This window comes from Notolabrus celidotus, chromosome 20 (genome assembly GCF_009762535.1).
Source record: "Notolabrus celidotus isolate fNotCel1 chromosome 20, fNotCel1.pri, whole genome shotgun sequence".
Taxonomy (NCBI): domain Eukaryota; kingdom Metazoa; phylum Chordata; class Actinopteri; order Labriformes; family Labridae; genus Notolabrus; species Notolabrus celidotus.
In genome coordinates this window covers 9,301,350-9,315,940 of record NC_048291.1, presented here as the reverse complement: position 1 = coordinate 9,315,940, position 14,591 = coordinate 9,301,350, and the positions used below count along the sequence as shown (strand labels likewise).

The 14,591-nt window shown below is 39.4% G+C and overlaps 1 protein-coding gene across 1 annotated transcript in view; it reads right to left on the bottom strand.

Annotated features, from left to right (window-relative positions):
* The window catches only part of LOC117831780 (RNA binding protein fox-1 homolog 1-like), a 272,572-nt gene that overhangs the window by 27,094 nt on the left and 230,887 nt on the right, over positions 1-14,591 (bottom strand). Inside the window, exons 5-9 of the mRNA XM_034710617.1 lie at positions 13,659-13,805; positions 13,465-13,518; positions 9,653-9,745; positions 5,256-5,316; positions 2,416-2,469 (exon numbers count right to left, since the gene is read on the bottom strand). Of these exons, the coding sequence (XP_034566508.1) occupies positions 2,416-2,469; positions 5,256-5,316; positions 9,653-9,745; positions 13,465-13,518; positions 13,659-13,805 (409 nt within the window). The remainder of the gene's footprint in view (positions 1-2,415; positions 2,470-5,255; positions 5,317-9,652; positions 9,746-13,464; positions 13,519-13,658; positions 13,806-14,591) is intronic.

The following is a 14,591-nucleotide window of genomic DNA, read 5'->3' as shown; positions in this document are numbered from 1 at the left end:
TTATAGGGGTGTAACAATTCATCTACTACATCGGTGTATGGATATATCTTCCTATGATCCGACTACATCAATCTGTGCTCGGCAAGTAGGCCTTCCAGACGACATATACATATATTGTATCGATACTAGGAAATAACACATTGGATTTAAGCATGGCAGACTTTATATAACACTTTGGCTTTTGCAAAGACGGAGATGTTCTAAATAAGTCGCTCACTGTTTGTAGGATATGTAAAGGTCAAGTAAAGTACCACGGCAACATGACAAATCTATCCAACAACCTACTAAGGCGCCATGGGATTTCACATAATGCCGACTGTCCAGGCACCTCTTGCAGCGTTCCCGCTGCAGCAGCAGCGCAAGTTAACATCAGCTCTGCAGAATCCTCAAGGTAAAAGGTTAACCTCTTGTTAATTCAACCTGAAGTGTTGATTGCACTTTATTCAAATAAAATGTGAATGCATTTGCCATTAATTGTTGTTTACTTGTTTGTTTATATCCATAATTAATTTATGCCTGATTCCCTGACAAGAAACAACAGGAATCTAGGACTGTCCAGTATCAATAGCATAGACTGTATAAAATATGGAGGTAGTATCCGTGACGTCACCCATCTGTTTCTGAAGAGCTGTTTTGAAGCCAATCGGCTGCGGCAGCCATATTGCTTCTGTCGAGCCAGTGTGACGTAAAGAGGCGGAGTTTGAGCCTCCTAGCCAACAGCTGCAGTGTTCCCACAGGCAGCTGTGCCTCTCATTGGAAGACTAGTAATCTCAATATCTTTGAAATTGCCGCGTTAGAAAAAAATTCATCCCCCTTACAGTGAGAGGACATTGAGAAATTAGCTATTCAGACTACACTCGTCTTTTGTAACAGGCTGTAAACATGTTTATTTCTGCTGTAAAGATCGTCTTTTTCCCATTCATGTGTATGTGACTTCCACTACTTCCGGAGCCAGCCTCAAGCGGATCCTCGATGAACTGCAGCTTTTAACACTTCTGCATTGACTCATATTTTTAAACCGGAGGTTGCCGCTTGGTATCAATGTATTTATTTCACAGTCATACGGGTTGAATTTTTGGCTAAAAAGTTACTGAATCGATTTCAAGTCACTGAATCGTTTCGGAACAATCTGAATGAACCAATATTGTCCTTTAATCGTATCGTCAACCACGAACCATGAAACGAGTAGAATCGTTGTTAAAAAGAATCGTTACACCCCTAGTACTTTGTGCATTTTTTTTGCCCATGGGTATCTGCACCATTGTTTTCAAAAGTCTCAGTTTCAGATTGAAACAGTGAAACAGTCTGAAAACTGAAACTAGGTTGGTAGCTTCTATGACTTGAAAATGTATTTATTTGATGGGTAAGGAATACACAGGACAGGTGGACGTGGTCTGTCTTTAACCATGGTTCACCTGTCCTGTGTATTCCTTAACTATCATACAAAGTCAGCTGCAGAGTCTCTAATGGAAGATGATGGATTCTGTCTTTCTATGTCCAAATAATCAAAATATTCTGAGGAGTGAGAATCACAAAAGCCTGCCAACCAAATCTTTTGTTTCTGTATTCTGTGAGTCTTCTATTGATTCTTAATAATCTCTGCTTCAAAACAACAGAACCATTTAACAACAAATAAGGTCCCTGGCCTCTGCCCTGAATGTCTCCAAGTACCACCTGTTAATATCATAACATCACTGATTACTAATGAAGAAGAAGAGGCCTTGAGAAGCTTGCAAGCCCCTCATAAACACTCTGAACACACACACGCACATGCTCCAATGGCAGTTTTGGTACTTGAAAGGTGAAACAAAGGTAAATCAATAGAAAACCATTTTGTAATTAAAATAATGTGGCGGTGAATTAGGTAAACGACTGTCTGGAGAAATTGAAAATATTGATTTTAATTTACAAACTATGTTTCATACCTTTTAATGCCCTTGTAGAAATGGACAATTAGATTTCCTTCTCTCCTGTCCTCCACTTTCCTTCACTCCTCCTCTGCTCTGTCACACTCTTTATCTGTCTCTTATCTCAAAATCCAGGTATTTTTCACCTTAATGGCCATGGTTAATGACAGGGTGGGGGTGTGGGGGGGTAGTTAAGGGAAGGTTTGAGGGGAATTCTGGGGAGATTGAAGATGTCTCTTGTGTTGCAGAATGTTTGTTTTTCAGCAGATCTGACAGTCTGATGTTGTGTTCGAGCGACTCAGCAGAGTTCTGAGGCTAAAAACAGACTCTGCCGGGTTGCATGTTGCTCAGAAAGAAAGCAGAGGAGGGAGGGGTGACAGAGGTTAGAGAAAAGAGGGGGTTGGGAGAAAATGAATATGTCGAAGAAATGGAAGAACAAAAGGGAGGAGGAGGAGGAAGATAAGGACAAAGGAGATGGTGACAGATGGAGAAGGGCACGTCCTCCTACCTGCATAGAACTCGGGGCTGTAGACAGCGCTGACCACTGGATTCAACTTCCAGCCTGAAAACAGACACACGAGAGACAGAGACGGAGAGACCGGTGAAAAAAAAGAGACATGATTGTGATCGGACTGCCTGCTTTGTGAGCTCATCTACTTGGGAATACATTTAGATAGTTAAAACAGACAAAGTTGCAGTTAGAGTTTGTGTCATATCAAGAAGGCATGAAGTACACTACATGACGCTTAATTTCTATTGTTCATGTGTTTATATGTTGTCCATTTTCTAAAAGAACGACGAAAACAAAGCAGCTACAATAATTAACGTTTAAAGTTTTGGAAGACACTGCAGGATGGTTGTGATTTCTTGACTTTTAATCAAGCAGCAACCTCCAGTCTAAAAATGTGGAAGTGTTAGAAAGCTGCAGTTCACTGAGGATCTGCTTGAGGCTGGCTCCGGTAGTACCGGAAGTCACATACACATGAATGGGAAAAAGACGATCTTTACAGCAGAAATAAACATGTTTACAGCCTGGTACAAAAGATGAGTGTAGTCTGGATATCTCATTTCTCAATGTGCTCTCACTGTTAGGGGGGTGAATTTTTTTTTATGTGGCAATTTCAAAGATATTGAGATTACTAGTCTTCCAATGAGAGGCACAGCTGCCTGCGGGAACACTGTTGCTGTTGGCTAGGAGGCTCAAACTCCGCCTCTTTACGTCACACTGGCTCGACAGAAGCAATATGGCTCACGCCGACGATTGGTCTCAAAACAGCGCTTCAGAAACAGATGGGTGACGTCACGGATACTACGTCCATATTTTATACAGTCTATGCTTTTAATCTGTTTTATAAGGTAAGCTTTAAGATCTTACTTCAGCGGTATGCCCCAATCAGCCATTACATTATGGCCCCCTGCCTGCTCATCAGGTCAGGACCAAAACAGCCCTGCCCTGACAAACATGGACTCCTCTAGACTTCTGAAGTCTTGGTACTGTGGTATCTGACAGTAAGACGTCAGCAGCAGATCCTTTAAGTCCGGGAATTTGGGTCTCCTCGGATCAGACTTGTTGTCCAGTGCATCCCACAGATTCTCAATTGGATTGAGATCTGGGGAATTCGGAGGCCAGATCAGCTCCTTTAACTTACTCTGTTCCTAGACCAGTTGTTCACGATGAAATCATTAATTCTCAGGCTCCCTCTAACACCACAAAGAAAAGTACACTTAAAACTAAATCAGTCAGTCAAAATTATAATCTAAGACATGCGAGATGGTGCGTGTTTAACCTAGCCTGATAATCAGACTGGACTGCCTGACTGAATTTTTTCAACACTTCATTATCCAGTCTGACATTGTTGTCGATCTGACCCACGCTCGCTGCCTTGTAGCCATTTTCTGTCAAAATCCATCTGACTCTGGCACAGAAAGATGGCGTCTCATTTTTTAATCCAGTCTCCAAACCCGAGAGTGGCTCCTTTTTTTTTCTTTAATAAGGGAAGTGGCTGTCAATGAGCACATCACCCAATCTATACAGATTACTGAAGAAACCTGAGATGTGGGTGACGGTGATGTGATGTCAACACCTGAGCAAAAAGTAAGGAGGGATGTTTTTAATGACCAAATTATGTGGATTTCAAGAGATGCTCAGGCACATGGCCATGGGTATTAATCACTTCCTTGATTGGCACTCAGAGATGGACTTAATTATCCGCCTAAAACTTTCATATAGGTCACAGTTAATACAAGACATGAGGTCTGCATTTGATGAGAAAGTATTTCCATTTGAAATAAGATATGGTATGGTGTGTTTTTGATCATCTTTGCTTCAGACTTTCAACACTTTTTGTGGAGCCAAGGCTGTACTAATGCTGCATCTGATTGGTGCATTGGCTGTGCATGTCTTCAAAATTAACTGACGGAGACGCAAGATGCAGTATGCACATTAACAGGAGGGGCAGTGTAGAAGCAGAGGGGATGGTGCAAAGTCAACACATTAGCAGGAACAATAATGGCAGAAAGCTTTGTAGACAAACAAGTGGCAATCTTTGGACTTAAAATATGAAGCCCATGTGGAAGTGTTAAAAACTGCAGTTCATTGAGCGTCCTCTTGAGGCTGGCTGCAGAAACACCGGAAACCACATACACATCCATTCAAAAGCCTGGTTCAAAAAACGGTTTAGGTCTGAATAGCTAATTTATCTAACAGCACACACTGTGGGGGGTGAATTTTTTTATAAATCTGTATTTTTGGGAGATAACACTTCTAGTTTTGCCTAAATAAGTTCATGCCTGGCTTGATTGACAGGCAGGCATCCTGTAGCTGTTAGCGAAAAGGCTAAAGGCCCACCTCTTTAACTCACAATAGCTCAGGGCACCCTGCAGGGGTGTTAAGAGGTCTGAGCCAGCTTCAGACTGAGACTCAACACAGAACAGACTCAATGTGTGAGTCTTAATCCATGGGAAGAAGTTTTGTTACTTCTGAGCAGGGAGGGGAATAATGGGGAAAAACTGAGACAGAGCGCTTCTGATGTTGTGTTCTGTCCACCAGTCATCCGTCATCTGAGCTGGTTCAGGAAGGAGTTCTGTCAAGTCTCTTGTTTACATCCTGTAAATGTGGTAGTTGCATATCGCCTGAGCTCTCTGGTGTGCTCTCTAGATGTATTCTCCAGTAAGACGCGTTGTGCATGGTCAAGTATGTGTGCAGTTATATTCATGATGCATCTGGTTGTGTAGCTGCATGTACCTGTATCTTCTTTTGTGTAGTAAATCCATTTGATTCAATCTTCCTATCAATAAAAGATGTATATATTTTCTGTCGGTGTACTGCAAACAGGGACTCCAGCTTACCATTTGCATATGGGTTGACAGTCTTCTTATTTGTCATTACTCGGGCTGTTGCATTGTTGACCTACAGCAGATAAAGACACGTCCATGAGTTATGAGATTTATGCTTTAGCAGTAGAGGCTTCATTTCTTACAGTAATTTTGCATGCATAGTTTCCTCATGTTGTAAACAAAGAAAGCAGTACACTGTATCATGGCAAACATCCATGTTGTTTGTGTGTTTTCAAAATTGCATTCAGAAACACTTAAAAACACATCCGAAACAAATCAGTTTTCTTTCTCATTTGCATATTTTCCATCTTATGAGGTTTTCCAGCATGCTCTTCCCAGTTATTGTGACATTTCAATAACGCACAGACAAAAGAAACAACAGATGCACTCGGCAAAGTGATGTTTTGTAAATGTGTAGATGCATGCGGTGGGGAGGAGAAGGAGGAGGAGAAAAAAAAAACAACAAAGAAAATGTCATTGGGGAAGGGGAGAAGATGTTGGGAGCATTATGCAACATCAAGTCAACCTTAAAACGTGAGAAGAACTGTTGTGACAAAAGCAACACAAGGCATTCACACTCAGACAACAGCCTCTCTAATTCATTGCAAGAATGATTAAAAAGATCGAAAAACCAACCAAATAAAACAGATATACTCAAATAAACCAACCAAGTCAGTCAATCAACCAATCATGTCATTCCAAATCCAAAAAATAGCTATCAGGGTAAATCAAAATAAGGGTGCATTGTCTTCAAATAATAAATAAAACAAATTAATAAATGGGTTTCCAACAATCTTAGATAGATGTGCAAACGAATTCATATCATAGTCAGTATCCCGCACACGCAGCTTCAGGAGAACACTTAGTGAATGGACACGCACGCCAACACGCAAGAAAATATGTATGTCCATGTACAGCATCAACTCAACCACAATTCAAAAAGAAATGTCACGTGAGTTTCAGCGTTGCAAACGTTCCAAAGAGAGAGAAGGAGAGAGAGGAAATGCTGGCAGAATGGCTTGCTCGCCCACACTTACCATTCCCAAACCTTTAGGCCCCGCCCACTTGTTTGTGTACTGTTACGGTTGTAACTGTGTTGGATGGGGCCCTAAACAAGCTACCGTTGGAAGGATGTTGGGGAAGGAGGGGATGAGAAAGGAATAAGCAGCATCTTACTCAGGTGGCAAAGAAAACTTTGCAATCATTCCACTGCACAAACTCTCTCTTTCAGCTCTCTCTATACATCAGCTGGCTGGTGTCTTGAAGCATAACTCTGACCGTTTTGTCCAGACAAGCTGTCTTCTCCAACCATACTGATTGATTCGGACCATTTTCTGTGCACTGTGAGGATAACTACTTATCGGCTCTGCCCTCAAATAGAGTCCCGTGGAACCATTGAGCACTCTTGACAGCACAGAGAGTGGGTTATATTCTAACACGTCGTTTGATTGGTCTTAAATGGTACGCAGGAAAGTATGTACTCTTATCTCACATCATGCAAATAGATAGAGATTTAGAGGAGCTGAGGCTGATAAGGGTTCTACTCAAATTCTTTATCCTTAACTGAGCCAAAGACACAAATACTCCAAAACTTCACTTCATCACGTTGGATTAGATACTCGATCAAACTACAAAGAAACAGAAGGGACGCTTTTGTCCATGAAGGCAGTAAAGCTTTCCCACAAATTAAGGGCCCCATTCTTTTAGTATTGTTTCTGAGACCCATAGCTTTGCATCTGGGGCAGCTTTGAGAGATAACCTTGTACTTTAGCTAATCCCCTTTTTTTCCTCATGGCACTAACCTGCAGCTAGAGGGACTAAATTGCAACAAGCAAACAAGATAGGTAGAGCTTTACAGATAGATGTTTGGTTACAAAAACCGTGGGATACATAGGAGGACCTGGAAATAGTTGCTGGTTAAAGGGAATCCCCTGAAAACCTTTCTCTGCATGCAGCCGACTATCCTGTATGGGGAAAAATGGATGGATGGTTGGATGGAAAGATGGTCAAGCTCCTCAGTTCTTCTAGTGTCAGCTGAGCTGGGAACAATAATCTGGGTAGAAGGCTGGAAGAGTCTTCATGTTTTACTTCCAAAAAGAAGCTCCTTCAATTGGGCTTTGAGGGAGCACCTGAACATCTTGGTCAAACCTTAAGTCCCAATGGCATGCCGTTTCCAGATGAGATCTCATTCAAATGTGGTTTGCAGAGCTTAAGAGATGAGGTGTGGGGGTAGGGCATTCAAAAGAACATTAGAGTATAATTGCTGCTCTTTTCTATTAAAAAAAAGCCAGCTTATATCTGATTTTGTCTCCTCCTGGGTGCGTCCTTTTGGAGGTTTCAGGGCAGCTCTTGATTAGTGGCTACATCAGGGTGGACCTTGAACTTGTCTGAATGAATATGTAGATCATCTGACCTGGGAATGCTCCTGAGAGTCATCGGTTGGGAGAGGGCATGCTGAAATACCTCATGAAGCATATGCTGCTTTGGCCCTACTCCAGAAAAGAGAATGAGAATGGATGGATGGAGAAAGGTAAGAGGATCCGACATCTGAAGGGATCTAGAAGGACGGCGCCTAGTCCTTTGTGCCGAAAGGAGTCAGCAAAGGTGTTCTGAGCATCTGGTTTTGAGATCAATAGTATTCTTAAGGAAATAAATATCTTATTTGGTCAGGGAACAAATTGAGAACCCCATAAAAGAAAACATTCATGGACAGATGGATGGATGAATGACTTTGTTTGCCCCTTGGCATGGAAAGGAGCCAGCTGTGGGTGTTTGAATATATGGCCTGCATCCTTGGCTCCTCTCTTTGGAGGTTTCTGGACAATCTAGAGCAAACCTAGAACTTTTCCTGTGGGAACAGATATCTCATCTGGTATGGTCCTGCTGTCAGTGCTCTCTCTAGTCCTTTGAACAAAAGAGCTCATCTCTACTCTTCTGACGGACAGCTTGAGAGAGTAGAGATGTAGTCAGGCAGTTTCAGTTGTGGTCCATTACATCTGATGGCATTCAATTAGTAATGTGTGGTATGAAAAAGGGTTGTAAAGGTGCCAACAGTCTGGAATCAGAAAAGACTAACTAAGGGAATAAACTGTTCTAACAACAGTGAGCTGTGGATGGCAGTGTGGACGGTAAAAATCAAAGAAAGCAAGGACAGGGGGAACATTTGTTGTGGACACAAGGTACTGTACATCTGAAGCACAAATATTCTTGGAATATGTCCTCTTTGTTGAATACATTTGCATAATTTGTCAAGGACAAGCTCGTTGTGGATAGGGAATTGCAGCTGCCTTTGTGAGAATGTCACAGGAGTGTGGAGGGGCTGGTGGATGGAAAGAGGCCTTGGTGGGAGGGAATGAGCGTCTTGAAATGTAAAGATAAGGCCTTCGATTCTGCCCTGTGGTTTGATTTCACACTCTTGTACTCGTCTACAAGGTGTTCTGGTATGTGATTCATATATCTAACAATCCTACATCTACTGCTTACTTCCAGTTCCTGCTTGTTGTGAAGGATTAACAATGAAAGATCTACGTAAACTGCAATGCATGGTGGCAAAACCAAAAGTGGTTTAAGTGAAGCTTTATGATGTGATGATTCTTTACAGCCCAGAATTATGATAAATCAAAGTTCTACCCAAAACCTTCAATCCACTTTGATTGGGCAGTCCATGTTGGGTTTCCTGATATGTCTTAATATCAGCTTTGTAGACCCTACAATAGGGCCAACGATGAGGATTCAGGTCATGGTTTTAGTAAGCTCGTCACATTGAAATGGACAGAGTTATGCTTCAAGACCGGTGGTGTCCACATGCTGTTTCTCTGAGTGGACACAACACACTGGAATAGTATTTGGTTGCTATCATGCTACTCTAGTTAGATGTGAACCTTGCATTTCTCTCTCCAGCTTTTATCCAATTCCTAATCAGTCCGTGGATCAGCAAGTTAGGAGGACTTATCAAGGGGGAAAGCTTCTTCTTCATATTTTCTTCTGGGCATTTAAAGACAAGCTCAAAAGCAAACTTCTCAACATAAACATCTTTAAAACTGAAAAATGCTGGGCAGAGTGAATTTTCACTTGTAAACCTTTGATAAATCAAGTCAAACAGAAAAAAAGAACAAAAAAGTAAATAAACCCAAACTGAACAAGTCTCTCACATACAGAAATGTTTGAGTAGGTACATGTAGAGATTTATTTTGTTAGGGTTAATAAAACAGCACAAGGAAAGGGTAATGATGATGCTTGTATGACTTGACAGTTTGATGCAAGATGACAAGGTGGAATGAGACTTGACAAATGTTCACACACAAAAACACACACAAATACATGAACATCACACACACACACTCACACACAAACACACAAAGGAAGAGGAGGACAGGGAGAAGGAGGTAGAAATATTTAAGAACATGCACCTCTATTTTACGGCCTTCTACCACGGTGCCGTGTAATTTCTCTCTGGCCCTGTCGGCGTCCACGCTATGCTCGAACGTTACGAACCCAAAACCCTGCATGCAGGACGGAGAGAGGACATGCACATTATTTCATACAGTTTATGCTTAACATTTCAGGGAACAAAGGCTTGTGTGAATAGTAGCACAGAGTATAATATCATATTCTTCTTCAACATTCTTTGGTTGCAGTATGCATTAAAATAACACATCTAGGAACACATCTGATGGCCTTTCACTCTCAGATACTTTTGCTATGCCTGCCAAGCTTTCTGCTGTGGTGTAGCACATGTATATTTACAACCTGCAAGTACTTGTCCCTGTGTATACTGTCTGGTTAATCTCCCTCCCTCTCCATAAACTGTGACTGTATGAATTTTAAAGAACAGTACTGTATGGGAGTGTATCAAATTGCCTCTTATTGTATCATACTGGATTGAATCATATTGTTTCGTATCATATAGTATTATATTGCAATGTTACAAATGTTATCTTGTCATTTTTTCCAATTGTATCATATTGTTCCGTATTGTTTTGTATTGTATCTTATAATAATGTATGGTATCATGTCAAATGGTATCCTTTTGAATTATATTGCATTGTGTTGTATTGCATTGTATCGTATTAAGATAAGATAAGATAAGATAAGATACTCCTTTATTCGTCCCATAACAGGGAAATTCATGGAGTTACAGCAGCAAACAAAAAGGTGTACAGTACAAGAATTTCAACAAGAATATGTATAGAAAAAAAATAAATAATAATAAATGATAAATAAATAACCTGCCCCTCAGAAAAATGTTAGTACACTGGAAAAAATGCCCCTCCAAAAACAAGTAAAAACTTATTTCAAATATTTACCTTGAAATAAGCAAAACAATTGGTTGGTGAGATTTCTTAAATTAAGATGTAGTATTTAGAAAACTGTGATCTTAAAATTAGCAGGGAAAACTTATTTCAAGCAATATGTTACCAGTATTTTAAAGCTTAGTGTCTCAGAATAAACCAGGAATGCGAACATTTAGCAAATTTTCACTCAAAAATAAATTTTTGCACTAATACATTTCATGTCAACTTCTTCATTTGAGATATATTCACCTTAATTTGAGTTGTATTAAAGCGGCACTTCTTTAGGTTTAAGACCATCTTGTACTTGAAATAAGATTACAAAATTTAATTTGAGCATTTTGAGATATAATGTGTTATCATAGTGAGTTGGATATACTAATATTCAGTCATGTTGTTTTTTTAAGAAAAGCCAGCTCTACTCACATAGTGTTTGAGGATGTATATTTTGATCTGATTTAGAAGAAACAGTGCCTGAAAACTGTAACCCACCCTTAAAAAAACAACTTTTATGTCTTTCTCTCTTTTATCAATGGAGCTGTTTTCTGATAGATTCTCCAACAAAATGCATTTACTTAAATCAAGTAAAGTGTTTGTCTTAAATCAAGATTATCTGTCTTCCACAAATAAGATCTCCGCTTGAAAAATGTATGAAATGTAAAATAAACCTTGTTTCTTCTAAATTACAACTCAAAACAAGATTATTTAAAGATTGTTTGACTTAACACAATATTTAAGATGTCTTAAAACAAGTCCCTCTATCTTGCTCAAAAGTACATTTATCTTAAATTAAGTGGGATAAGAAATTTTGACTAAAAATGAGACACTTTCACTTGGTAAGATTTTGAGTTTTTGCAGTGTAGATTTTGGTCTGATCACATCTTTGGCCTGCCATCTGTTATAACATGATTCAGAGCCAGCTTTTGTTCAGTGGACACAGCACAATATATTATAGGCAATTATTTTCTACAAGGCTGTAATGCAGGTTTACTACTGCAGGTAAGCCCTCGTACTGTTATGTCTCACACAGGAATCAAAAAGCTTGACAGGCCTGTCATCACATGTTACGGTTGCTCAGGAAGGATTGGACAATAGCTGCTCAGGCAAGGTTTAATTAACGGTCACAGAATTCACAGGGAACATAAATCAACGTAAGTGAGTTAGGAAGTCAAGAAATAGAAAAAACAAAGATTTTAGTTATTGGAATTGAAGGCTTTTAATGTACTCTCCAAATTATTACCTACATCCTTCAGTATATTCAGGCCTCCAGGGTTAATAACATGCCTCAATAATAAATGCCTACTTTAATAGCAGGGGTTTAATTGCATACAATGTAGTTGGACATAAATCATGTACTGCAGCGCTCCCTTATTGCAGGGTGGTATGGCAATTAGATTTTTCTGATGAAGTCATAATGTAGCATATTAAAAGTACCAAAAGAGTGAAAGGAAAATTAACTTCTTTATGGCATAAACGATAAGAAAAATAACCAAGATAATAACATAGAGCAGTATGTATTTACACAATTAAAGGCACAAAACAGCAAATAATCTCATAAGAAACCTCTCAACAGGACTTAATGACTTCAGCTCAAGTATAAAAGAAGGATGTTGTTCTAAAGAGGGCGTTTTAATAGCCCAGTATTGATCAGGCGTGACTCTCTGGTTTGTTAATGAAACAGAGAACAAAGATGCTTAATTAACTTTGACCATCAATCTGCAACATTTCTATCGATATCAAAATCTAATTTTGCCTCATTAATCATGTGAAAAATCATTGACAGAGCATATCTTGTGCATAACTTTTGAATATCAGGCCTTTCTCAATCGTTCTTCTCATGTCCTTGTTCAGTCACCAGCTCTTTAAATTAAGATTGAGCCTGTAAAGCCCAATAAAGTGTCCTTGCTTCTCCCAGTTAATGAAGGATTACTTTGAGCTGACTTGGGTGAAGTTTTGGTGGAGAAGAATTTAGGTTGTGAAGGACAACCTAATACATGTGAGCTTCAATTTTGTTCTGCAAATGTTCTTAAACCATAAAATTGCAGTTGTTGTTGTTGTTGTTGTTGTTGTTGTTGTGAATTTCGTCTTTTTTCTCGGAATGATGCCTACTGAAATATAATCCTTAGGGATAAAAGACGTCAATTAAAGTTCGTTCTCTAAGAGTTAATTTCTTTCACTGAAACGCTCAAATGTTGTTTTTTGGAATCTCTTAATCACAGAAAGAATCCCTACAAAGTGAAACTCTGCTGTCAAAGAGGGAGATCTATCTATCTATCTATCTATCTATCTATCTATCTATCTATCTATCTATCTATCTATCTATCTATCTATCTATCTATCTATCTATCTATCTATCTATCTATCTATCTATCTATCTATCTATCTATCTATCTCTGTAGGGATCATTTCTGTAATGTTGTCAGACCCTTTGAATAACAATCTAAGCCTGTCAGTGAAAAAAAAAAGAGAATTATGGGGAGAATTTACCCCAAATGATTACATTTGAGCTATTACAGCCTGGTTCACTGCTGCAAGCCGAAGAAATCTACAACAACTGGAAAACTTTTTGAACTTAGTGGTCAGTCCAAATCCCAGGTTCAACTTTTGAAATTAAATTCCTAACAGCAGGACCTCAAACTTTGTAAAAACTGTATTGAGAAAGGTCTGAAGTATAATATGGATTCATAACAATTCATACTGATCAAGTAGGGGCCCAACAATGAAAGAAGACATTTCAGTTTTATGCACAAAGGTCAGGGTTATATCAAACACAAAGAAGCAGGAACAGCTATGCTCTTTAAATACATGTTTTTGATTAATTATTGTTTTTAAAAAGATAGTAGTAAACATTTCTTAGAAAGATATATATAAATTATATACATAATACATTTAGAGACATGCAATGAACAGCAACAACACAAAGCTTTTACCTTAGAGCCACGCTCGTTGAAGATGATTTCCACATCTAAGATTTTGCCAAATTGCTGCAAAGAAACAAACAGAGAAACAATCCTGTTAAAGCAATCGTTAAAATATTGTATGTTGATATATTTTCTTACTATTATCCCAAATATCCTGACAAGGATCTCTCACACACCATAAGGTTTCACATTGTTGTACTTACACCAAACATTTGCCTGAGGTCTGGGTCTCTGAACCTGAAGGGGATGTTGGAGACATGCAGTCTCTTGGGCTGGGTCTTGCTGTCTGTGCTTTCAGGTAAAGTCTGTGATGATGTCTGACTGTCTGTCTGTGCAGAATCATCTGTCTGCTGGAAAACACAGAAAGACAGAGAGAAATAAAAGATGTACGGAAGAACTTTCAGGAATAATGTCTGCATTTTTAAGAAGAACTATAAAGTTTGCTCAAGATCTAAAGCATCTCTTTATCTTTTTTATTTACATATTGTTGAAAATATTTAAAATTAGAGCTGTCAGCATTAAGGCGTTAATTGTTATGCTATGTTAATTGTAAGTTCTGAAATTATTTTTTTTAGTGCATGCTATTTTGTCCCTTTTGTCACACAATTGTCATGAGTTGATGCTTAGTTTAGTTTTTCGCTTGTGTTTCATGCCTTGCCTACTCTCTGCGTTTATTCTGTATTAGTGTTGTATATTCTTGTATTTGTGTTTCTCATGGCCCTTTTCCACTACACAGTTCCAGCCCTACTCGACTCGACTCGACTCGACTCGACTCGACTCTACTCAGTTTGGGTTTCTTTTCCACCAGCCCGAGTACCGACTCACGCTGGGAGGGGTCGTCATAAACAAAGCTGCGCGAAACTGCGTTCACGTCAATTTGAACACAACACAAACACAACAATCACAAACAATGGAGGACATGGAGGCAATGGTGTACTTGCTGCTCGGTCTGTGGCTTTTTTGTCGCAGGCAGAGTGAGAGAGAAAAGCAAAAGAAGAGCAAAAGAGTACTGATGTCATTTTTTAAAAATGGCGTGTTTGATTCCTGTGTTTGGCGCGATTGGGCGTCGCGCTCATGACTCTTCGGTGACAACATTCTTTGACCAATCAGTGGCCGGCAGTCCGTTGACGTCACCT